The sequence below is a fragment of the Salvelinus fontinalis genome, chromosome 15 (genome assembly GCF_029448725.1).
Source record: "Salvelinus fontinalis isolate EN_2023a chromosome 15, ASM2944872v1, whole genome shotgun sequence".
Taxonomy (NCBI): Eukaryota; Metazoa; Chordata; class Actinopteri; order Salmoniformes; family Salmonidae; genus Salvelinus; species Salvelinus fontinalis.
Window position 1 is genome coordinate 37493824 of NC_074679.1, and position 27212 is coordinate 37521035.

The following is a 27212-nucleotide window of genomic DNA, read 5'->3' on the forward strand; positions in this document are numbered from 1 at the left end:
GATAGTATACAGTGGCAGAATACCTGACCACTGTGACTGACCCAAAATTTAAGGAAATCTTTGACTACTGTATGTATAGACTCCGTAAGCATTGCTATTGAGTAAGGCCGCCGAAGGCAGACCTGGCTCTCAAGAGAAGACAGGCTATGTGCACACTGCCCACAAAATGAGCTGGCACTTCCTAACCTTCTGCCAAATGTATGACCATATTAGAGACACATATTTCCCTCAGATTACACAGACCCACAAAGAATTTGAAAACAAATCCAATTTTGATAAACTCCCATATCCATTGGGTGAAATACCACAGTGTGCCATCACAGCAGCAAGACTTGTGACCTGTTGTCACAAGAAAAGGGAAACCAGTGAAGAACAAACACCATTGTAAATACAACCTATATTTCTGTTAATTTATTTTCCCTTTTGTACTTTAACTATTTGCACATCATTACAACACTGTATATAGTCTTTATTCTTTTGGAACGTTTGTGATTGTAATGTTTACTGTACAGTTTTTATTATTTGTTTCACTTTTGTTTATGATCTATTTCACTTGCTTTGGCAATGTTAACATATGTTTCCCATACCAATAAAGCCCCTTAAATTGACATTGAATTGAGAGAGAGAGAGAGACAGACAGACAGACAGACAGACAGACAGACAGACAGACAGACAGACAGACAGAGTATGAAAGAGAGAGAGAGACTTTTGAGCTGTCATTCTTTAACACATGAGGGGCCCTCAATAGAGGCTGCTGCCTTTCAGAGATATTATATTCTCCTCCGTAGTCAGTGAACCTCAGGCCTGATGAGCCTCGGTCCTGAGTGACTCCATGGAATCCTGTTCATCCTCCCCAGCGGGTCTCTGCCATCACAGATGTCTGAATGCCATTTTCTCCACAGCCCTGGACAATGTCAATGTTGGTAGGGTTTAATAAGAGCCAGCCTGTGAATCCTACCTAAATATAACTAGTACTGTATAATCCTTTAGTATCAACATTCTCCACAGTATATGATTGAAGTTATATTGAATGTTATCTGTAGTTTCAGTCGGGTCCAGTCAGTAGTTTCCCACGGTCTGTAGCTATTCTGCCATGTAAATACTCTGTGTCTCAAATGGCTCCCTATTCCCTATATGCTTCTGACCAGAGCATTACGGGCCCTGGTCAAAGGTAGTGCGCTAAATAGGGAGTAGGCTGCCATTTGGGACACATTCTCAGTCTGTTGACTAGACGGTCTCTTCCTATTTATCTCCACTGTTAGTCAGTGAGTCACATAGTGAAATCTCTCCCGTTGGTAAAGCCTGATTAGCACAGTGGGGTTTTATTGCCACCTGCTGGCAGGAACGGAAAATTATGACTTTCTTCTCTTTGGGAAAAAAAGATAGAATTCACACGTCGTCTCGTCTACAATGCTCACATATCAATAGAGCAACATGTTGTTGCATATATAATACGTTCATTTTATGCATTGAAAAAAAAGGAATTGACATCAAATGATTGTTGTTATTATTCTGTAATGCATAACCCACCTTTTATCTTTCCATTGCTTATTACTGAGTGTTAGATACTAAGGTTGCCACTTTGGCGAATACATAGGATTATATGTACAAGACAGTCAGACATCTCCATGGTTCACGTACAATCTGAGGATTAGCATATCCTCTCCTCCTTCTCCTCTCTGTATCAGGATGGAAGGCTGAGGCTGAGGCTGAGGCGGAAGCTGATACTGAGGCTGATGCTGAAAGAGAGGCACCCAGGCTGGGGCTGTGAGGCTGGGGCCGAGAGAGAGATTAAGACGGGCTGAGGCTGGGGCTGAGAGAGAAAGTTAGGGCTGGGGCTGAGAGAGAAGTTAGGGCTGGGGCTGATGCTGGGGCTGAGAGAGAAGTTAGGGCAGGGGCTGAGGCTGGGGCTGAGAGAGAAGTTAGGGCTGGGGTTGAGGCTGGGACTGAGAGAGAAGTTAGGGCTGGGGCTGAGGCTGTGGCTGAGAGAGAAGTTAGGGCTGGGGCTGAGGCTGTGGCTGAGAGAGAAGTTAGGGCTGGGGCTGATGCTGGGGATGAGAGAGAAGTTAGGGCTGAGGCTGGGACTGAGAGAAGTTAGGGCTGAGGCTGGGACTGAGAGAGAAGTTAGGGCTGGGGTTGTGAGTAGGGTTTGACGTATCTAGATTTTCATACCGTCATACCGTTTCTGTACCATACCGGGGTATACGGTATTACCGGATGTGCAAACAAGGTGCGCTATTTAAAACAAAATAATAGATGTATGTACAGTTGAAGTCGGAAGTTTACATACACTTAGGTTGGAGTCATTAAAACTCGTTTTTCAACCACTCCACAAATGTCTTGTTAACAAACTATAGTTTTGGCAAGTAGGTTAGGACATCTACTTTGTGCATGACACAAGTAATTTCTCTAACAATTGTTTACAGACAAATTATTTCACTTATAATTCACTGTATCACAATTCCAGTGGGTCAGACGTTTACATGCACTAAGTTGACTGTGCCTTTAAACAGCTTGGAAAATTCCAGAAAATTATGTCATGGCTTTAGAAGCTTCTGATAGGCTAATTGACATCATTTGAGTCAATTGGAGGTGTAACTGTGGATGTATTTCAAGGACTACCTTCAAACTCAGTGCCTCTTTGCTTGACATCATGGGAAAATCAAAAGAAATCAGCCAAGATCTCAGAAAAAATTGTAGACCTCCACAAGTCTGGTTCATCCTTGGGAGCAATTTCCAAACGCCTGAAGGTACCACGTTCATCTATAAAAACAACAGTACGCAAGTATAAACACCATGGGACCACACAGCCGTCATACCGCTCAGAAAGGAGATGCGTTCTGTCTCCTAGAGATGAATGTACTTTGGTGCGAGAAATGCAAATCAATCCCAGAACAACAGCAAAGGACCTTGTGAAGATGCTGGAGGAAACAGGTACAAAAGTATCTATATCCACAGTAAAATGAGTCCTATAACGACATAACCTGAAAGATCGCTCAGCAAGGAAGAAGCCACTGCTCCAAAACCGCCATAAAAAAGCCAGACTACGGTTTGCAACTGCACATGGGGACAAAGATCGTGCTTTTTGGACAAATGTCCTCTGGTCTGATGAAACAAAAATAGAACTGTTTGGCCATTATGACCATTGTTATGTTTGGAGGAAAAAGGGGGAGGCTTGCAAGCCGAAGAACACCATGCCAACCGTGAAGGACAGGGGTGGCAGCATCATGTTGTGGGGGTGCTTTGCTGCAGGAGGGACTGGTGACCTTCACAAAATAGATGGCATCATGAGGCAGGAAAATGATGTGGATATATTGAAGCAACATCTCAAGACATCAGTCAGGAAGTTAAAGCTTGGTTGCAAATGGGTCTTCCAAATGGACAATGACCCCAAGCATACTTCCAAAGTTGTGGCAAAATGGCTTCAGGACAACAAAGTCAAGGTATTGGAGTGGCCATCACAAACCCCTGACCTCAATCCTATAGAAAATTTGTGGGCAGAACTGAAAAAGTGTGTGCGAGCAAGGAGGCCTACAAACCTGACTCAGTTACACCAGCTCTGTCAGGAGGAATGGGCCAAAATTCACCCAACTTATTGTGGGAAGCTTGTGGAGGGCTACCCAAAACATTAGACCCAAGTTTAACAATTTAAAGGCAATGCTACCAAATACTAATTGAGTGTATGTAAACTTCTGACCCACTGGGAATGTGATGAAATAAATATAAGCTGAAATAAATCATTCTCTCTACTATTATTCTGACATTTCACATTCTTAAAATAAAGTGGTGATCCTAACTGACCTAAGACAGGGAATTTTTACTTGGATTAAATGTCAGGAATTGTGAAAAACTGAGTTTAAATGTATTTTGGCTAAGGTGTATGTAAACGTCCGACTTCAACTGTATGTAAGAATGCTGTTCATTGACTACAGCTCAGCATTCAACGCCATAGTACCCTCCAAGCTCATCATTAAGCTCGAGTCCCTGGGTCTGAACACCTGTGGTGTGTATGAAAGGTCTATGTAAACTTCCGACTTCAACTGTATATAAAAAATTGGGGATGCACAAAACAATTTAGGCAACAGAGATGTTTATCCAGGAGGAGATTGAATGTCTCTGCTGTAACCAAGAAGCTTGATCTTGACATCTAGCCACTTAGTTAGCAAGTCAGCAAACCAAACGCATAGCAGGAGCCCTGAGATGGATATCATTTATTTGACATATCTTAGATTTGTTATAGTTATATTTAACTATATTTAACTAGTTATAAGCAGTGGCGTAGCACGCACCCCTGCAGCCCCTGAAAAATACTGTAGTTATTTCGAAATACCCGGTATACGGTATAAATGGTATATTGCCCAAGCCTAGTTGTGAGGCTGAAGCTCAGACTGAGACAGAGGCTGATGCTGAGAGAGAGAGACAGCCAGGCTGAGATGGGGGCTGTGAGGCTCGGAGAGAAGCTGAGGCTGTGAGGCTGAGTGAGAGACAGCTAGGCTGAGGTTGGGGCTGTGAGGCTGGGAGAGAAGCTGAGGCTGTGAGAGTGAGTGAGAGACAGCCAGGCTGAGGTTGGGGCTGTGAGGCTCGGAGAGTAGCTGAGGCTGTGAGGCTGAGAGAGGGGCAGCCAGGCTGGGGTTGGAGCTGTGAGGCTGGGAGAGAAGCTGAGGCTGTGAGGCTGAGTGAGAGATAGCTAGGCTGAGGTTGGGGCTGGGAGAAAAGCTGAGGCTGTGAGGCTGAGAGAGAGGCAGCCAGGCTGGGGTTGGAGCTGTGAGGCTGGGAGAGAAGCTGAGGCTGTGAGGCTGAGTGAGAGATAGCTAGGCTGAGGATGGGGCTGGGAGAGAAGCTGAGGCTGTGAGAGTGAGTGAGAGACAGCCAGGCTGAGGTTGGGGCTGTGAGGCTGGGAGAGAAGCTGAGCCTGTGAGGCTGAGAGAGGGGCAGCCAGGCTGGGGTTGGAGCTGTGAGGCTGGGGCTGGGGCTGAGAGAAAAGCTGAGGCTGTGAGGCTGAGAGAGAGGCAGCCAGGCTGAGGTTGGGGCTGTGAGGCTGGGGCTGAGGCTGGGATTGAGAGAAAAGCTGAGGCTGTGAGGCTGAGAGAGAGGCAGCCAGGCTGAGGTTGGGGCTGTGAGGCTGGGGCTGAGGCTGGGATTGAGAGAAAAGCTGAGGCTGTGAGGCTGAGAGAGAGGCAGCCAGGCTGAGGTTGGGGCTGTGAGGCTGGGATTGAGAGAAAAGCTGAGGCTGTGAGGCTGAGAGAGAAGCAGCCAGGCGCACCACCTGAGATGATACGTGTCACACAGGGAGGTGATTGATTACATTAGCATGCGGGCCTCTGGAGATGACTTCATCCTCATGGCAACAGACAGCTGGCAGCTGAAGGTTCTACTGGGAGCGTCTCAGGGGCCTAGTCAAGTGTGACGCTACTGACGAGCAGAGCCTTACTTCCCTCCATCCTTCCTCTCTCTCGGTCTCTCTCTTCCTCTCTTCTTTTTTTTATCTCTCTCCTTTCTCCGCCTGTCTCTCTCTTTCTCTCTCTCTCTGCCTCTCTCTCTCTTTCCTTGGAGAAGTTCGGAGGGGATAGATGGGAAGAGAAGGGATGTTGTTCATTCATGTTATTCATATGCTTTTCCTCCTGCCTGCCTGCCTGGCGCATTACACTGGCCCACAAACCCATTCTGTGACACGCTAGGCCCTGCCGTTAATGCTGTTGTGACCAGAGGCTGTGTATTCATCTTGGTTGAAAGCTTTACTGGTGGAGAGGGAGGATGAAAAGGAAACGCACATAATGTCCCTGTCCTGGGGGATTGTGTTCTAGTCTCAGTGTCTGTTGATTTCCATTGACTGGGACAATTCTGCTGTAATGTACCTATCTCACTGGCTAATATGAGCAGCTTACTGCTAGCCTACTGCACGCAGACAGGACATTAATGCAATGCATTTTTTTAAATGAGAAAGAGAGAGGGAGAGAGATGCAAGCTGAGCCTGAGAGAAATATGCAAGAGCGAGAGAAATATGCAAGAGAGAGAGAAATATGCAAGAGAGAGAGAAATATGCAAGAGAGAGAGAAATATGCAAGAGAGAGAGAGATATGCAAGAGAGAGAGAAATATGCAAGAGAGAGAGAAATATGCAAGAGAGAGAGAAATATGCAAGAGAGAGAGAGATGAGAGAGAGATTAGAGAGAGATACGAGAGTGAGTGATGCGAGAGAGAGAGATGCGAGAGAGAGAGAGAGAGATGCAAGCAAAAGAGAAAGAGAGATGAGAGAGAGAGATACGAGAGTGAGAGATGTAAGAGAGAGAGAGAGGTGCAAGAGAGAGATGCGAGAGGGAGAAATATGCATGAGAGAGATATGAGAGAGATAAGAGAGAGAGATATGAGAGATGCAAGAGAGAGAGAGATGCACGCGAAAGAGAGAGAGATGAGAGAGATAAGAGAGAGATGCAAGAGAGAGAGAGAGAGAGAGAAATATGCAACAGAGGGGGAGGGATAGCGTTTGTTAGTGACTGAGATACTGTAGGTCCTGGGCTATGATCAGTCCCCACTACACTAACATCACCATCCAGGCCCTGCTATTGGGATGACACTGATGCTACACCCTATGTACCAGCCTGCCAGGACCCAGCCTCATCCTGCCTCAGACCCAGCCCCACCCTGCCTCAGACCCAGCCCCATCCTGCCTCAGACCCCATCCTGCCTCAGACCCAGCCCCATCCTGCCTCAGCCCCAGCCCCATCCTGCCTCAGACCCCATCCTGCCTCAGACCCAGCCCCATCCTGCCTCAGACCCAGCCCCATCCTGCCTCAGACCCAGCCATCCACAACCACATCAAAGCCTGTCTAAGAAGTCAGGTCCAAAAACGTCAATACTGGGGCTCTATCCGCGTCTGAAGAGAGGTCATTTATATCAATAACTTTGATTTTCATCACTGTCAAATAATGAGCAGGAGGCCTGCCATGGAGAGTGAGAGAAATATAATCATATTGAATTCTGGGGTCATGAATGCAATTACTGAACACCACTCAATGAGTCAAGGTTTACTGCATCTATACACCGTACACCAGGGGCTGAAACACTGGATGTACAGATCTGAGGTAGTAATTACTGAAATACCACGCTAGTTACCGCCCGCGCCATCGCCCGCCACAGTCCTTGTCTCTGTCCTTCTGCTCAGGGAGAGGAAAGGAATGCTAGGGAGGAAGGTGAAGAGAGACCGTTGTCAATCTGTGTTGGAATCAAGTTGCTTCCTTTCCTTGCCAGCGGATGGCAGTAGTCACACACCACACAGCAAGCCTCTCCTCCGTCCTCCCCTCTTTGACTAAGCACCTCTAACTGATCAAGGGCAATGTTACTGACGGGAAATCTCCCCCATCAACCCGTTGTTTGTGTGTATAAACTGATGTGTATACCCTCAACTATCAAATGTTCTCCTTTTGAAATCAAGTTTTGCCCTTGAATCAATTCACCCCAATGTTGGTAGTTTTAACTCAAGAGGTGAAATATCACTAAACAACAGGACTGGAGTCACTGCTGTAGATTGACTTTAGTGTCTGTGGATGTGGCATCACTGACAATCCTACCTCTCTCTCTCTTTCTCTGTCTCTGTCCCTTTCTCTCTCCCTTTGTCTCTCTGTGTCGCTCTCTCTCTGTGTGTCTCTTTCTCTGTCTCTCTGTCTCTCTCTCTCTCCCTTTCTCTCTCTCTCCCTCTGTCTCTCTGTGTGTCTCTCTCTCTCTCTCTCCCTTTCTCTCTCTCTGTCTCTCTGTCTCTCTGTCTCTCTCTCTCTCCCTTTCTCTCTCTCTCTCTCTCTCTCTCTCTTAGGGCTTTGTGAGCAAACTAGATGAGTTTATCTGCTGGCTGAGGGAAGCCCTGGAGACCACAGAGAACTGGACGCCACCCAAAGCTGAAATGGACAGCCTCAAGCTCTACCTGGAGACACACCTGGTGAGACACACACACACACACACACACACACACACACACACACACACACACACACACACACACACACACACACACACACACACACACACACACACACACACACACACACACACACACACACACACACACACACACACACTACCCAAAATATAGAGATCGAGACAAAATAGCATGCTCTCTCTGTCTATATCTCTCCCTCTTTGCCTCTCTCTCCCTCTCGTGCACACACATGCAAAAAGCAAACAGGCTTACAGAGATTAACGTACACAGGGCCTAACTGCATGTGGATGTAAACAACGAGACATGCTGCATCCTCGCAATCACTCACACTCTCAAGAGCAAACAAATGTGCAGGCGCGCACACGCACACACACTCGTACATCCACACACACACACACACGCACACACAAACATACACACATTCACACTTTCCACACACATTTGCATACATCCATAGAGACCAGCAAATATGTATTGGCATAGCTCCCTGCTGACTGCCTCTCTGCATATGTATACATGTATATATAAACATGTATATACTCTGTTCTTCATGCCAACAACACGAACACCGAGTACACACGCATTTGTATTTTATCACTAACCTTGTACAAAACTGTGTGTGTGTGACTGTGTACATACTGTATATCTCCACCAGCATCAGAGGTTTGTTGTGGAGCAGGGCAGCCACGTTTGTCATTTTGGGGCATGGGGAAAGAAGATGTAGTTATGTTTTACTGGGATGAGCTTCAAATGTTAGTATCGATTGAGACGGCCCTACCAGACGCACTTGTTTTCCTCAGTCAACCTGTGCTCCAGGGCCGCTGAGGGGAGCTGCTCCCAATTGAATGTTTTTGGGGTTGGGCTCCAGCTGGCACTTGGCGTTGTGGTGGGGGTTGGGTTTTCAGGGGATGAGTCTTGCTGAGCGCGGCGGCGAGCTGCCCTGCTTTCCGGGGCCCCTGGGAGCACGGTAACGAGAGGTCTGCGAGCCCAGGCCGAGCGGACTCCTCTTTATAAGGCATTGAGAGATGGCGCAAAATGAAACGGCTATTGATTGAGCTTGATGGCCGATCCAGCTCTTTGAATCACATTAACGAGGCCACTCTGCACCGGTGGCAAATGAACAGTCAGGACAAGAGGCCCCCCAGTTAGAGAGAGGGGGTGGGGGGTTGACACTAGCCAGGGGGTGTCACAACCCTTAACACATAGACAGTTACACAGGAAAATATATAGATACAACCCCATCTCTCTCTCTCTCTCTCTCTCTCTCTCTCTCTCTCTCTCTCTCTCTCTCTCTCTCTCTCAGGAACCACTTGTATGTAACATTTCAATGTCATCACATTTAGCTATACGATACTCTACTCGAAAATATGCTAATGTAAATACATTTTAAAAATCTGATCAAATAGAATTGGAAATAAAATGCCAAGCCACTTTTTTAGCTGATGTTGTTATTATGTTAGTAGCCAGGTATCTTCCTCGGAGCCGATTCATTTCCACATGTCTTCTAACTTAGCCTTCCCAACTCCCACCTCCCCTCCAACCTCTGAGCCTCGGTAACACCATCCTCCACTACACCTCCGCAGGCTTTAATTCCATCCCAACCTGTGTGTGTCTGTATGTGTGTGTGTGTGTGTGAGCCCTGCCCCTCCACATCCCCAGACGCGCCCAGACATGGCGGCGTTCTTCAACTCTCCCTCTGTCTCGGTGAGATGACGGCTCTGCCCTGTCTGTGTGTCTGTCTGTGTGAGGTGATGTGGGGATTACAGTCCTCTCGCCTCAGCCTAAACCATAGAGGAGCGAGGCGAGCAGAGTAGCGAGCAGAGGAGCGAGGCGAGGGGAGCGAGGGGCTCGAGTTCCAGCGGCTTCATACTGTAGCACATCTAGAGGTGTCAAATCAGCAATAACCCACCTGCCCCCAGCTAAATCCACCCAGAGCCCCCCAGTCTCTGCTGCTAAACTCTCTGGTTGCATCCCAAAGGGTACCCTATTCCCTATATAGTGGGCTCTGGTCAAAACTAGTACACAAATATGTTGGGAATAGGGTGCGGTTTGGGCCACATGCTCTTTGCTGCTGCACTGCAGTCTGCCTGCTCCACTGGACACATCATGGAATATATATCAGATCATATCATACAGCAAACACGGATACTGTCTGTATCACAGTATAAATAGAAACCCTATGATATTTTCTTCGTTTATATGGTATAAACATTTCATCATTAATTATTAAACGATTGGTACCAATTTTGAACAAGTACAGTAATAAAGGGAATTTCAAATAACTATTTATCAACTGTTTATGAACTATTTGTCAACAATTTATCAACAATGTCAGTTTCAAGATGTGGCATGCATAAAGCATAAACTGTTACCTTTTCTCATAAAAGATTAGACGGCCGGTCATCATCGACAACTGTCAATGTTTTATTATAAACACTGTAGACATACATTATCTAGACAGCATGGTAGAGAGCTATACCCTATATCACAGTGTGATGGATAGCGTAGTGTTCTATTCTATGCCCTTCTACATTTTCACTTAATAACATACGGTTGAATCTCGGAATAAAAACAATATTATAATTTGTAATACTTTATAATCTGTTGTGAAATACTTCAATGTGACTTCCTTCCACCAGTGGTAGATATCTAGTTATAATGTATTAGTGTTGACTTGTTCTAAGCTATCACAGAGCCGAGAGGCTATCAATCCCCTGTCCATCTGGGGGATCATAAATCCACCAGCCAGGAGATGTTACCTTGTCATCTCTGACGAATACCTTCAGGTGACCATCTGTCACAGGCCCATATCCCCTCATCGCTGGTGGCATCAAGTTTACTGGATTTTCTCTGTCTCATTTAAAGATTGCAGCGTAGTACTTGAATCGGAGTATTATACATGGTACGGTAATTCACTCCCGTTATATCTAGGTAGGTATGTTTTTGTAAATTATGCCCAAAAAAGAATGGAAGAATCCACTTTAACATGAATACACTGTAAAAAAAAAAAAAAACGTCAAAAACACCCACAAATGTAGTTCTTTCAACTGATTATTATTAAGTAACTGGTTCCACAGACTTTTTTTTTTGTTTAATCAACTTTTAGGTCCAAGTGTTACCTGAACTAAAAACTGTTGGCCCAAACTTAGCTCTAAATTGAGAACTTGGTCAAAAATGCAGTCAATTTAAAATGATGTGTTTGCTCAGCTTATCTCATGTGTTCATTCAATTATAAATTAACAATTGGGCATCTTAACTAAAAAAGGCTGTGCAACTGGTTCCACACGCACACACTCAAACTGTGCTTTTAACATACAATGTTTTCAGCCTACATTTGACACACGTTGACATACATGACTCAATTGTGCATGTTCATTTATACAGTAATTATTATCAACATGTCATCACCTGGGATTTGAACTCACAACCTCTTGGTTCATGGCATTCCTATCTTCCTGCTACGACACCATGTCTGTGTCAATTAATCTGTTATTCTGTTAATCTGACTCTTCTCTCATCACTGAAGATTGGAATGCTTTTAACCAAGAGGTTTTGAGTTCAAATCCCAGGTGATGACATGTTGAATATGAATTACCGTATAAATGAACATGCACAATGTAATCACGAATGTCAATGTATGTCAAATATGTAATTTGAAAACATTCCACACCGTGTGTGTGTAACTAGTTCCACTGCCTTTGTTTAGGTAAAATGCCCAAATAATAATTTTATAGTTGAATGAACATATGAGACTATTTAAGCAAATGCATCATTTTAAGTTGACAGATTGTTTTGCATACGTTTTGTCATGTTGGAGCTACGTTTGGGCCAACTCAAAATGTTAAGTTCAGGTAACACTTTGACCGAAAGGTTAGTAAACAAAAAAAAAGACTGTGGAACCAGTTCCTTAGTAATATTTAGTCGAAACAACTACATTTTTTTGTGTGTGGTCTCTTGGTCACACCTCTTACAGTATATGGATCAGCATCAGATGTTTTGGGTTTGCGTCCCAAATGGCACCTTATCCACCTTCTCCCCTGTATAGTGCACTGCTTTCAAAGTGGTGCTCTATATAGGGGATAGGGTGCACTATATACAGTACCTTCAGAAAGTATTCACACTCCTTGACTTTTTCCACATTTTTTGTTGTGTTACAGCCTGAATTTAAAATGGATTATATTGAGATTTTGTGTCAGTTGCCTACCCACAATACCCCATAATGTCAACGTGGATTTCTGTTTTTAGAAATGTTTGCAAATTAATAAAAAATGAAAAGCTGAAATGTCTTGAGTCAGTAAGTATTCAACCCCTTTGTTATGGCAAGCTTAAATACGTTTAGGAATAAAACTTTTCTTAACAAGTCACATAATAAATTGCATGGACTCAGTGGTGGAAAAAATACCCAATTATCATACTTGAGTAAAAGTAAAGATACCTTAAAAGAAAATGACTCAAGTAAAAGTGAAAGTCACCCAGTAAAATACTACTCGAGTAAAAGTCTAAAAGTATTTGGTTTTTAATATACTTAAGTATCAAAAGTAAAAATATAACTCATTTCTAATTCCTTATATTAAGCGAACCAGATGGCACCATTTTCTTTCTTTTTTAAAAATGTATGGATAACCAGGGGCACACTTCAACACTCAGACATCATTTACAAATGAAGCATGTGTTTAGTGAGTCCACCAGATCAGAGGCAGTAGGGACGTCCAGGGATGTTCTCTTGATAAGTGCGTGAATTTGATTATTTTCCTGTCCTGCTAAGCATTCAAAATGTAACGAGTACTTTTGTGTGTCAGAGAAAATGTGTAGAGTAAAAAGTATATAATTTTGTCAAAAATATAAATAGTAAAGTACAGATACCCCTCAAAAACGATTTAAGTAGTACATTAAAGTATTTTCACTGAAGTACTTTACACCGCTGCATGGAGTAACAAGTCACATAAGTTGCATGGACTCACTCTGTGTGCAAAAATAGTGTTTAACATGATTCTTGAATGACTAGGTCATCTCTGTACCCCACACATACAATTATCTGTAAGGTCCCTCAGTTGACCAGTGAATTTCAAACACAGATTCAACCACAAAGACCAGGGAGGTTTTCCAATGCCTCGCAAAGTAGGGCACATATTGGTAGATGAGTAAACATTTAAAAAGCAGATACTGAATATCCCTTTGAGCATGGTGGTTATTAATTACCCTTTGGATGGTGTATCAATACATCCAGTATTGCCGGAGAGGAAGGAAACTGATAAGGGATTTCACCATGAGGCCAACAGTTACAGAGTTGAATGGCTATGATAGGAAAAAACTGAGGATGGATCAACAACATTGTAGTTACTCCACAATACTAACTTAAATGACAGAGTGAAAAGAAGGAAGCATGGACAGAATACAAATATTACAAAACATGCGTCATGTTTGCAATATGGCGTTAAAGTAAAACTGCACAAAATGTAGCAAAGATATTAACTTAATGTCCTGAATACAAAGCGTTATGTTTGGGTTAAATCCAATATAAAACATTACTGAGTACGACTCTTCATATTTTCAAGTATGGTGGTGGCTGCACCATGTTATGGGTATGCTTGCCACCGGCAAGGACTACAGTAGGGAGTTTTTTGGGATAAAAATAACCGGAATAGAACTAAGTACAGGCAAAATCCTAGAGGAAAACCTGGTTCAGACACTGGGAGATAAATTCATCTTTCAGCGGGATAGTAACCTAAAACACAAGGTCAAATCTACACTGGAGTTGCTTACCAAGACAACAGTGAATGTTGGCCTGGTTACAGTTTTGACTTAAATCTCTAACAAGACCTGAAAATGGTTGACTAGCAATGATTAACAACCAACTTGACAGAGCTTGAAGATTAAATAAAAAAATAATGTGCAAATATTGTTCAATCCAGGTGTGCAAAGCTCTTAGATATTTACCCAGACAGATTATCATCTGTAATCGATGCCAAAGGTGACGGTAACGTGTTGACTCAGTGGTGTGAATACTTATGTAAATGAGATATTTATCTATTTCATTTTCAATACATTTCAAAATTGTCTAAAAGCATGTTTTCACTTTTTCATTATGGGGTATTGTGTGTAGATAGGTAAAAAAATATATACATTTAATTTATTTTGAATTCAGGCTGTAATAAAACAAAATGTGCAATACATCAAGGGGTATGTATGCTTTCTGAAGGCACTATAGGGAATAGGGTGCCATTATATAAGGAATAACGTGCCATTGCTGACGGGGCTTTGCTTTGAGTGTGAACAACTCCATCTTGGCTGTTTTGCTGTCCCTGGATCAGCGTTAGAGCGAGTCAACGAGGGCATCTTTTAGTTAATGCGGTGTCCCATTCCCCTTCATCCATCTCGCCCAGCGGAGTAGAGCTGGGCCGCATTCTTTGCTCCTCTCCCTGCTTCCTCGGCGGCAGGCCGTCAGATACAGTTAGCCAGGGCTGTGTTGGCTCGGCACACCTTCAGCATGCTGGTCAGATCACACCAGGCCCTAATCGCCAGCAACAGGCCGGCCCAAGATCTGAGGAGATGAGAATCTAAGGCGAAGATGGCTCCAGGCGCCTCGCTGCATCACTCCCCTGGGACCCCTCTGCCCCCCCTCTTGATTCACCCCCCTCTGTACGCACATCCTCGACCCTCTCCAACCCCCACCTCCCTCCACCCCCTAACCACCCATCACATCTTCAAAAGCACAGCCCCACCTCCCTCCAGGTCCCAGCATAATGTTCTCTCCCTCTCTTTCACTCTCCATCTCTCTCTCTCTCTCTCTCTCTCTCTCTCTCACTCCCCATATCTCTCTCTCTCCACTTTGATTACTCTTAGCACCACGAGAGCACTCGGCTCTGCACCGGCTCCTTGGGTATTATCAAAACCAATCAACATGAAAGTTTTCATAGCAGCACCCACGGAGAGATGGGATGGAGGGGGAAGAGTATTGGGGGAAAGAGAGACGGGAGAGAGAAAGAGGAGTGTTTGGGGTATTTTTAAAGAGAATAACAATACCGGAATTGAGACATCACAGTAATAAGGGCGCTTGGGGGAATATTGAACAAGTTGGAGAGTTAGGGGATGGGTGGATGATAGATCCCTTTAAGCAGGGTCGGCCCACTCATTAGGCAGGATTAGGATGGCCGCCTATGGCGGCAGATTGACGAGGGCGGCATTTTGAACTAAACTGACTAAGATGTACCTCCAACAACACATAAAAATGCACATAATTCTGCCCAAAAACAATGACAATTTCTCTCAACCAGTGGCCTATGTGATTTTTAGGTGAGCACTGATGCTGCCCTATGATAAGCAGCTCCCACTTTGTCAAAGGCAGGGACGCAAAATATGTATCTTGTCCATTCCGAGCGCGCGTCTCCAGGGTGGAAGAGATGCATCGCTGCAGTGCTCCACCAACATTCCGTCAAAAAAATGATCTGACATGAATCATGTATCAGATATAGCATAAGAGCATGTAGCATTTTCTGTAGCCTACAGGCTGGAGATAAAATGTATGACAATGTAGTGAGACAGAAACTTTTTACATTGTGCAGGTTTCTACGATCAAATAGCCTACCCTAAATGGCACCCGATCAAATAAAATATATGAAAATGTGCTGACATGTTAACAAACAACATATCCTAAAAACAGGACAGGTCAAAGTGAAATTGACAGTATGGAATGGACAATCAGGCTACTCACAACTGCTGTCCAAGAGTTTCATCCTGTGGGCTAAATTGTCATGATCAGTGGTTTCAAGTTTGTATCACTCATGTTTTACGAGCTGATCATAGCAAAAAAGAAAATACTTCTACATTTTCCCGCTGTGTAAACTCATTGCAAATAAGCTGAGGATAACTCAACTGATAAAGTTGGGTAGCTGATATTTAGAGCTTAAATTGATTAGTCACAGGAATCAGGACGAGTATAGCCAATACAAACAGTGGGCCTACAACATGGATGGGCATTCATAAAATTCTATTGCAGGCCAAGATGGTAGGCTACACTCCATTAAGCATGTATTGACGCCAACGTCTTTTTTTGGTTCTGTCTGGATCGGCCATCTTTTTTTTGGTGTTTTACAAACAGTAGGCCTACCATATTCCTAAAATAACATTTCAGGCGACCATGTAGGCCAGGGGTGGGCAACTCCAGTCCTCTGGGGCCTGATTAGTGTCACACTTTGGCCCCAGCCCCAGCTAACACATCTGATAGTAATAATCAACTAATCATGATCTTCAGTTTAGGATGCAATTAGTTTCATCCGCTGTGTTGATTAGGGACGGCCCCCGAGGACTGGAGTTGCCCATCCCTGCTGTAGGCTATACCTCAGTAAGCACGGACCGACTTTTTTTTGTGCAGTCCGGACTGGCCTTGTTTTCCACGTCCATGGACGTTGTTTTTTGGTCCGGTCTAGACTAAATCTGAACCAATTATAGATGTCTATGTTTGGGTCAAGTTTTGTCCAGTCTGGACCAGCCTTGATTTGGTCCAAACGTAGACGTCTATAAATTACAACTTTCCTTCAGAACCGAAAATGAACTTGTTTTCAACGTCCAGAAAATATGTATTTTCATCGTCTGGAAAATACATATTTTCAACTTTCATTCAGAACTGAAAATTAACCTGATTTCAACGTCCGAAAAATACAAATATTTTACCTTTCATTCAGAATATAAATTGAATACCTTCAACGTCTGGAAAATACGTATTTTAGACGTCTTTTCAACGTTATTTAGCTTACTGGGACTATTCTTGTAGGAACTGCATTTTTTTTGTCTCGCCTAGGGCAGCAGAGTAATCTGTTGGAAGAGGGGGATTCTAGAGCAACTTTGATGGGGTGTGGGCCACAAAAAATCTGAAATCATCATGAGGGGTCGCATTAGCTCGTGGGTCTGCGTACTCACATCCATACCCCCCACCTTGCGAGCAAAACATTTCCCCCCCATGACAGCGAAGAGAAAATATTTACATTTTAAAGTTAATTTCTTGCAATTCTGAACAGTTGCCATGGGGCATAGAGAAGATGTTGCCGTTTTAAAGCAAGTTTGTTGGAATTCTACAAATTTTGCCATGGGACAAAGAGAAGATTTTGCAATTTTACTGCAAATTTCCTGCAATTCTACACATTTTACCATAGGGTGGAAGCAAATGTTTGCAGTTTTTAATATGATAACTGATGGTCAATTGGCCCCACCCCAGTTGGTAACTCGACCATGATTACTACAAGTTTAGATAGCTGGCCGCTAGACTAACTTACCAATCTAAAAATGTTTTGCTGACATGGGCTAATTGAGCGACTGCTGATGCACAACCACATTTTGAAATTGGATCTTGTATATTCTATTATTCTAACTCTCAACAGTAAGTTGAGACCCCGACTGAGTTCCTAAAATAATTTAATAAATTGGTCCATGGGCTTAAAAAAGGGGAACCACCAGTTGCCAAGTTGCCCATTGCTGTTATTGAGGGAGAGGGGACTGTATTTTATTGAGAGAAGTGTAGCAGTGGGACTGTGGGGTTCTAGGGTTGTATTTTTTTTAAAGAGATTGTGAATCGTCCCTTAAAACAAAACAAAAACTCAGTAGCCTATGTTGGATTTAGTTTTTTTCAATATGTTTCAATATGTTGGATTGTTTTTTTACAAATACTAATATTTTCTGTTCCAATATTTCATGGACTTGTGGGATTGTACCAGGGGTGTTAAATATGAGTTTATACACTTGTGTGCTTTGTGTATTAGTGTGTGAATTAGTATTAGTATCATTGTCATGTTTCTTTTTTTGTTCTGATGTTCAAAAACACATTGCATGTGTTTATGCTTGAGTGTGTGTGGTATCTTGTTTATTATAGAGAGATATGAACATGTAACATCTAGTAAGTTGACTGTTGTGAGGTGTCATCATGTGTGTCATATTGTGTCTGGTTGTACAGAGCTTTAAGCTGACCGTGGACAGTCACTGTTCCCTGAAATACTGTGTACTAATACGTTGTGTCTGGTTCTACAGAGCTTCAAGCTGAAAATGGACAGTCACTGTTCCCTGAAATACTGTGTACTAATACGTTGTGTCTGGTTCTACAGAGCTTCAAGCTGAACGTGGACAGTCACTGTTCCCTGAAAGACTGTGTACTAATACGTTGTGTCTGGTTCTACAGAGCTTCAAGCTGAACGTGGACAGTCACTGTTCCCTGAAAGACTGTGTACTGGAAGAAGGCAGGCAGCTGCTGGAAGTCATCATCTCCCACAAATCAGGTACGGCTCTCACTGCTCTCAACCCTCACATTTATTATTAATGTTTATATTAACATACTGACCTTCAGAATGTATAAATCTTAAAGTAACCGCTTCTCAAGCAAGGGGAAGGGGGAAAGAAACGGCCTTTTTCAACATACATTACCAATGGCATTCTATCTGCAGTGGATTGAGCGAGTGAGTGAGTGAGTCCGGGCAGGCTGGGAGAGATTGGTGCTTGTGACTGGGTCGAGAAATGATAGAGAGGAGAGGTGGAGAGTGAAAGGGGTGGAGAGGGAGAGAAATGAAAGTGAGTAGAGAGAGTGAGGTGCCATGTACTGTATACGAAGAGAGGGAGTAAGAGAGAGAAAAGGAGAGGGAGGAGGCGCTGTGTATATGAAGAGAGGTGGAATTAGGAACAGCAGGACTTGAGTCAGAGGCCATCATCCAGACGTTCTCTCCTCTCTGCTGGGCCGATTATTCACCTAAAGCATCCAGCCAGCCAGCCAGCCAAGCGCTCAGCAAATGTACAAATCCGCTAAGCTGACCTCCCTGTTGGCGAGTTGTCTCCTCGCTGGCTCTTAAGCTGCCCACCATTAAAAATGCAGATGGCCTCCAGGATCCTGGAGCTGTTTGAAAAGCTCTGACAGGAGAGAGGAGAAGAGAGGAGAGGTGAGAAGAGCCCTACTGTGATTCACTAGAATCAGCTCTCTCTCTCTCTCTCTTTCTCTCTCTCTCTCTACCTCCCTTCTTTCATCCACATCTCATCTGCATTGGTTCCTAGTACCTTCACTCGCTTACTATTGGACGCCACAATTCTTAGCAAATCTCTCCCCCTACTTCCCGCACTGCAGACACTAATACCGGTTTCCTAGCAACTCTGCAGATCAGTCATGATAATTCCACAGGTATGAGCAGTGTGTGACATTGTTGAGCAGCCAGTCACTCAATAGATACTACAGTCAGTGTGTTTGTGCGTGTACATGCATATGTGCGTGCCTTTGTGCGTGCGTGTGGATTACAGGGTCACATTCTGCCCTGGCTCGTTCATCTTGATTTGCACTTTTTAATTACTTTGAACAAACAGGATTTGGGTGAATCATGGCTGCTGGTAGAAAGACAGGGCTGGAGTAACATACTGATGGCTCTGCAGGTGTGGGAAGGGATTAACTATAAACCAGCGATTCATCACATGCAGTACACATACTGGTGTGTACATATACATTAGTGAACATAGTACAGGGCAGATCACGTAGGTATCTGTGTTCAGCATAGAGAGAGCAAGGTGGACCACTGAAGAATTCCTGGTAATATCAAATGAAGCGCCTTCCTACCTCACTCGGGCTATGGAAACCCTTTCTAAAGACCGATGAAGAAGGTATACAATTATTATGATAATGAGTCAAATAGTTGATCATAATAAAATGCTAAATATCAGTACCTACAGAGACATGAATGAAGGATTTTAAGAGGGTTGGTTGGATAATCCAAAGACTGGATGTTGGCTATTCCTCTCATTTATCGAATCTCTCTTTTTCTCTCCTCTCTCTCTCTCTCTTTCTTTCCCCCGCCCTGCCTCGCTCTCTCTCGTTCTTTCCCTCTCTCTCTCTCTCTGGGTCTCCTCCATCCTTCCCTCTCTCTCTTTATTTCCCCCGCCCTCCCTCTTTCTCTTTCTCTCTCTCTCTTTTGGTCTCCTACATTCTTCCCTCCCTTTCTATCTTTAATATATCTTCTCTCTCTCCCCCCCCCCCCTCTCTCTTTATCTGTCCAGGCCTGAGGGACATGCTCCAGATGACCGTACACCAGTGGCAGGAGCTCCAGAGGCAGATCCGCCGCCAGCACAGCTGGATGCTGCGCACTCTGGATGCCATCAAAGCCCACATCCTGGCCACTGAGGCTGAGGCCTCTCAGAAGGCAGAGACCACGGGTCCACTAGCCAGCCCCAAGGTAAACTGGCTGCATGCAGTCTCCATTTCCCCCCTCATATCCCCCATTTCCCACCTCCCAACCGCCACCACCTGCCTGCCCAGCCCGCGTGCCTGTCTGCTTGCCACTGACTGAAGTCCACCCGCTCTCCCTCTCGTCTCCTCTTCCTCTAGCCCACGGCTATCCAGTGCTCACTCAGCAAAATAAACAAACAGAAGGGGGAGATGGGAAGGGTTGCTGCTATTAGCATAAGAAACAGCTAAAGCTTCCCAGTTAGAAGTTACTGGGCATGGGAAGGAGGGAGGTACACGTAGTTGTGCATGATGTGAATATGAAATATTTCATAAATGAACTCTAAAGCAATGGTGGTGGTAGCATGAATAATTTGACAAGAGAAAATGCAACAAACGCACACACACGCACGGGGGCAACAGACACAACATTCACACACAATTATTTGTAGCTCAAAATGTGTGAAACCCAATTTATGTTCCTTGCATTTAATGTGTAATTACCGGCGTAGTCATTCTAGGTTACGATTGCTCATTGTTTAATTGCCAATTGTGATTTGGTAATTACGCTCAGATCTGATTTTGGTGGAAGGAGGCATCCTTTCCACTTACCCAGAGAGGCCCAGGCAGAGAGAGAGAGAGAGAAATGTGTTTGTGCATCAGAAGGATATGAGCAGCCATGTCAGAGCACCAGCACAGCTTGGCTGGATTTCCCAGGGGGCCGTGCGACGTGAAGGTGCAATCTTCACAGCATCGCTCCTCGCTCTTCCTTCTTCTGACCATAATCTCTTCTTCTTCATCTGAACCAAATGAGAAACACAATCCCTTTTTTCCTCCCATGCATAGCATAGCCAGCTGGCTATCTGTACAGTGTCTCCTTTTCTTCCCCCCCCCTCCTCTCCTCTCTCCTCCTCTCCTCCTCTCCTCTCTCCTCCTCTCCTCTCCTCCTCTCCTCTCTCCTCTCTCCTCCTCTCTCCTCTCCTCCTCTCCTCTCTTCTCCTCCTCTCCTCTCTTCTCCTCCTCTCCTCCTCTCCTCTCCTCTCTCCTCTCTCCTCCTCTCTCCTCTCCTCTCTTCTCCTCCTCTCCTCTCCTCTCTCCTCTCCTCTCCCCTCCTCTCCTCTCCTCTCTCCTCTCCTCTCCCCTCCTCTCCTCTCCAGGTATTTTACTTTAGTAGTGGGCACGTGCATCCCTATTTCCTCTTCGTAGGCGACGACATAAATAATCCTGCTGCTTTTAAATTGTTTTGTTGCAATTAGAAATCACCACAATCAGTGTGATCAGTCAGCTCTGACATCCATTAGCCGCTTGGTTACAGCAAATTAACACAGAGACGAGCCAGTGATTCATTATCCCATAGCTGTTAATGACGATCAGATGCATTGCCTAATTAGAGCGCGGCCATTGTGGTGGGGGGAAGGTCAGGGAAGGAGCCACAAATCTCCTCTCAGCACTGTGTGTTTAGACCCGTCCTGACTCTTTGACGAGGGGGCATGGGGTCGGGTAAATACCATAGGAGGATGTTGACGGGAGCAGGATGAGAGGTGTCATCTTCTGGATGGAGGGATGGATGGATGACGGGGTGACGTCATCCGCATGGTGGGATGATAAGTCACAGGTCTCGTCCAACAGGTCGTGTTTGTTGTTCATCCATCAGTCATTATCAACGTAGGAGGTTCGCCTGAAGTTCTTTAATGCTCTTTTAATGCGTGTGCTGCGGAAATGTTAGCTTGTTATAATGGGGGCTTTGTATACTTCATATAGCCCATGTACTTAAGCTTTATACGTTGGGAATTTATTGTGAAATCAAACATCAACCTAGTTATAATGGAGAACATAGGAAAATGGCTTCCTTCTACGACGACGATGTTTCTTTCCAGTGTCCCATTAATTCCTAATGTTCCTAAAAACAACAGGTGCTCTTTGAGGTCATTAATTCGAGCCTGTGTAAAAATGCCACATAGAAGAGCAATGCGACATGTCACTGGGGTAATAACGTGTGAGATGAAGACACTAACGTTGCCCCCACCACGCATTAAGGTGTGTATAAAGCAAGGTGCGTCTCTCCTGGCGGCCATAACGGTTTGTTGTTATTGCGGAGACCATATGCTCCTCTCTGCCGTCTCCCTCGTTGATGTTCCCGAGTCTGAATCATTTTCCATGGGACCATAAAGTTTTTAACATGGCTGGATGCTGGTCAAATGGTAATCCTGAGGGAACCCTGTCTTGTTTAGTTATTCTCCTCTAATTAAATTGTTGGGGAAGATCACAGAGCGGAGAGAAGAGAGGAGAGAGAGGAGAGCGAGAGGAGAGGAGAGCGAGAGGAGAGCGAGAGGAGAGAGAGAGGAGAGAGAGAGGAGAGCGAGAGGAGAGCGAGAGGAGAGAGGGAGGAGAGAGAGAGGAGAGAGAGAGGAGAGAGGGAGGAGAGAGGGAGGAGAGAGAGAGGAGAGAGAGGAGAGCGAGAGGAGAGGAGAGCGAGAGGAGAGCGAGAGGAGAGAGAGAGGAGAGAGAGAGGAGAGCGAGAGGAGAGCGAGAGGAGAGAGAGAGGAGAGAGAGAGGAGAGCGAGAGGAGAGCGAGAGGAGAGAGGGAGGAGAGAGAGAGGAGAGAGCATGTAATGATAAACAGCTCGGAGCTTCAACACTTCAACGCTTCAGTCTCAATAACAAGCTGCTGCTTCTCAAAATCCCCTGGCAAATAATGATACTCCAGAGCTGCATCCCAAATGGCTCCCTATTCCCTATATAGTGCACTACATTTGACCAGGGCCATAGAGTTTTGGTCAAAAGTAGAGCACTATATAAGGATTAGCGTGCCATTTGGGATGCACACCAGACTGTTGGTGTTCATGGTGACGAAGAAGGTAGCATTTGTATTTCATACAGTACAAGGCAAAGCTAAGCATGCTTTACACAGAGTTATGGAAGGACATAGTATCTGTACGTGATTCATGGAAATGTCACAGAATATCAGTTAAGAGGGGAGAGATTACTCTTACAAGATAACTTTTGTGTGTGTTCAGATTGTCCCTGTGATTTTAACATGGATTGAATATTATTGTGGAATAGTAAAGCTGTGTTCTGAGTCAACTAGGCCATATTGCAAATGGTACCCTATTCCCTATGGGCCCTGGTCAAAAGTAGTGCACTATAATAGGGAATAGGGAGCCATTTGTGATGCTGCTCCATTCTCTGGTGGCGGTGGTGTGTGATGTGTTTCTCCCTGAGCCTTGGTGGTTTGGACCTGAAGAACAGTGCAATATACAAGAGCTTAGCAGGATACTGTCAGAGGATACTGTCTGTCACATTACAGGAATTGCTGTAGGCTCTGTCTCCATGCCTTTGACTCACTCTCTCTCACAGAACGGGAAGGTGTTGACCACACAAACAAACAAACATGCATGGACTCACGCACACGGATGCGTATATACACACAGGAAGTGTGTCCAATGTTCAATGTCTGCCGTGATTCTCCTTTCGCCTCCTCGTCATGCACCAATGGGCACACTATTCACGGCATGGCACAGCCATAGTTTAGCACAGCCTCAGCAGAGCACAGCCACAGCATAGCCCAGCACATCCACAGCCCCATCATCAACTCTTCCTCCATTTGCGGTTATCATTCCTCCTCAGGTGGAGAAGCTGGTGGATTCTTGTGGATTCTCTCTCTGAGACAAAAGATGATGCAATTTGAACATTTTCAACAAGGAGGAAATTTGTGAAAGTGCAGCAGAATTGTCAGCTAACATCATTGACATCCATGGAAAAAGTGGTGGTGTGTGTTATTTGTCCAAAATAGCCTGCTGTAGATCTTGTCTGTCAGTCAGTCAGTCAGTTTGTCCATCCGCCTGTCAGTCAGTCTGTGTCCAGAGTTGGAACGTACCATATCTCCCTGGAGGCAGGGGTGGTTGGACCCTTCTTCCTCTCAGTAACCCCATCACTCTCCCATTGATCCCTTCAGATTAGACCATGTTCGTTTGGTCACAGGGGACATAAATCCAGTTAACCAGCTTGACGAAACAGCCCCCAGTCAGTGACCAAACGACACCCGGCACTCTGGTGATATTTGGGCGATGTTGCCATTACCATGCCTCACATTACAGCAAAGTTTATCAGAGTAGGTGTTGTGTCCCCCTACCTACTGCTGCCTCCGTCGCCCCAAGTGATACAATATCTAGCTCCTCAGAGTGGGATTATTCAGGTCATCTGAGCCCTGCCAGGTGTCAGTGGCATATACTTATGCTGGCCTGCCTGTGTGTCTATGTATGTATGTATGTAAAATCAGTGGGGCCTTATCTGCCGCTGCTCCCAGACAGCTTGTCTGCCCCGAGGCCCCAATTTCAACCAGCCAGCCTGGCTGACTGCAGCGCAGCGGGGGAGGGACGTGGGGGGGGGGGGCATGAGGATGAGAGGTGGCAGGGGGAGGGTGGTGGGAGGGAGAATAACAGGAGGGGAGGAGGGCCCACCGTTGTCATCATCATCCCCCATTCTGCTCACTGGGCATATGTTAAGGGCCATGCCACACCAGTGATATGCCACACCACCATGCTGCATATGGAGTGGGTCTTAGGTATATCAAGGTACAGCACGCTTATAACTGACCCCAGGTTATTACTGCCTGGTGAAAATGTAATTAAAGGAAGTGGAGTGGCACTTTAAAGCAGGACAGGGCCATTTCCGGGGAGACTTTTTAGTCTGGGCGGACTGCTGCCTGGCTCCCATCAACCCCTTCTTCATCAGCCGGGAATTATGGGTAGATGTTCAGAGTTCACCCGGCTTTATGACTTAGTTTGTGTTGGATGGTGAGGCAGTAACTTTTCCATTAGGTATGACTATTTTGACTTTGTAGAATAGTTTATAGTGCGTTGGTGAGTTTTGCCAAGCCTTTTATTGTGGAGATAAGGTATTTTGAATATGATAATCAATGTTTTGTGAAATAAATCTAAATATTAATTCTGAAACAAGTGTCAGGAAACTGCTGTTTCATGCCCCTTATAGTTGAGAATTCACATGCTCTCTTTTGACTGGTTTAAACCAGCAACTGTATTTCTACATTGAGTATGGATTGCTTTGGTTATTAACAATCTATAATAATGTATCAAATTATTAGACTCCTCTCTTGACACGTGCAGGGCCTTCAGAAAGTATTCATACCCCTTGACTTATTCCACATTTTGTTCTCTTACAGCCTGAATTCAAAATTGATTAAATATTTTTTGTTTTACCCATCTACACACAATATCCCATAATGACAAAGTGAAAACATGTTTTTAGAAATCTTTACAAATTTAGTGCAAATGAAATACAGAAATATCTCGTTTACGTAAGTATTCACACCCCTGAGTCAATACTTTGTAGAAGCACCTTTGGCAGTGATTACAGCTGTGAGTCTCGCTGGGTAAGTCTCTAAGAGCTTCCCACACCTGGATTGTGCAACGTTTGCCCATTTTTATTTTCAAAATTCTTCAAGCTCTTTCAAATTGGTTGTTCCTCATTGCTAGTCAACCATTTTCATGTCTTGCCATAGATTTTCATGTAACGTTAAGTCAAAACTGTAACTCGGCCACTCAGGAACATTCACTGTCTTCTTTGTAAGCAACTCCCGTGTAGATTTGGTGTTTAGGTTAGTGGCCTGTTGAAAGGTAAATTAATATCCCTGTATCTGGTGGAAAGCAGACTGAACCAGGTTTTTGGCCAGTGCTTAGCTCCATTACGTTTATTTTTTTTCCTGAAAAACTCTCCAGTCCTTAACGATTACAAGCATACCCATAACATAATGCAGCCACCACTATGCTTGATATGGAGAGTCGTACTCAGTAATGTGTTGTATTGGATTTGCCCAATACATAACACTTTGTATTCAGGCCAAAAAGTAAATTGCTTTGCCAGATTTTGCAACTATTACTTTAGGGCCTTGTTGTAAACAGCATGCATGTTCTGTACAGGCTTCCTTCTTTTCATGCTGCCAATTAGGTTAGTATTGTGGGGTAACTACAATGTTGTTGATCCATCCTTAGTTTTCTCCTATCACAGCCATTAAACTCTTTAAATCAGGGTTTTCCCAACTGGCGGTCCACGAGCCCTCAAGTTTTCTGTGGTATTTCAAATGCTTTCTTGTTGGATATAAAAGACTGTAAAAACATGAGCAGATCAGCTCCAAGTGATTTTAATGTTGTAAATCTGTTCCATAGTATTCCCATGCAAAATAGAGGGATATATGTGATCGTAAACAAATGTAAGAAAGGTTTGAAATTATTATGTTTTTGTCAAATGTTATATCTGTTAACAAACTATAGTTTTGGCAAGTCGGTTAGGACATCTACTTTGTGTATTACTCAAGTAATTTTCCCAACTATTGTTTACAGACAGATTATTTCACTTATAATTCACTGTATCACAATTCCAGTAGGTCAGACGTTTACATACACTAAGTTGACTGTGCCTTTAAACAGCTTGGAAAATTACAGACAATTATGTCATGGCTTTAGAAGCTTCTGATAGGCTAATTGACATAATTTGAGTCAATTGGAGGTGTACCTGTGGATGTAATTCAAAGCCTACCTTCAAACTCAGTGCCTCTTTGCTTGACATCATAGGAAAATCAAAAGAAATCAGCCAAGATCTCAGAAAAAACTGTAGACCTCCACAAGTCTGGTTCATTCTTCAGAGCAATTTCCAAATGCCTGAAGGTACCGCGTTCATCTGTACAAACAATAGTACGCAGGTATAAACACCATGGGACCACGCAGCCGTCATACCGCTCAGGAAGGAGACGCGTTCTGTCTCCTAGAGATGAACGTACTTTGGTGCGAAAAATGCAAATCAATCCCAGAACAACAGCAAAGGACCTTGTGAAGATATTGGAGGAAACAGGTACAAAAGTATCTATATCCACAGTAAAACGAGTCCTATATCGACATAACCTGAAAGGCCGCTCAGCAAGGAAGAAGCCACTGCTCCAAAACCGCCATAAAAAAGCCAGACTGCGGTTTGCAACTACACATGGGGACAAAGATCGTACTTTTTAGAGAAATGTCCTCTGGTCTGATGAAACAAAAATAGAACTGTTTGGTCATAATGACCATCGTTATGTTTGGAGGAAAGAGGGGGA

At 44.4% G+C, this 27212-nt stretch overlaps 1 protein-coding gene across 4 annotated transcripts in view; it reads left to right on the top strand.

Annotated features, from left to right (window-relative positions):
• LOC129811910 (A-kinase anchor protein 6-like) overlaps nt 1–27212 on the top strand; it is a 184131-nt gene that overhangs the window by 52854 nt on the left and 104065 nt on the right. For all 4 annotated transcript variants that reach the window (XM_055863658.1, XM_055863654.1, XM_055863655.1 and 1 more), the window contains exons 5-7: nt 7807–7929; nt 18095–18191; nt 19942–20117. In XM_055863658.1, the coding sequence (XP_055719633.1) occupies nt 7807–7929; nt 18095–18191; nt 19942–20117 (396 nt within the window). The remainder of the gene's footprint in view (nt 1–7806; nt 7930–18094; nt 18192–19941; nt 20118–27212) is intronic.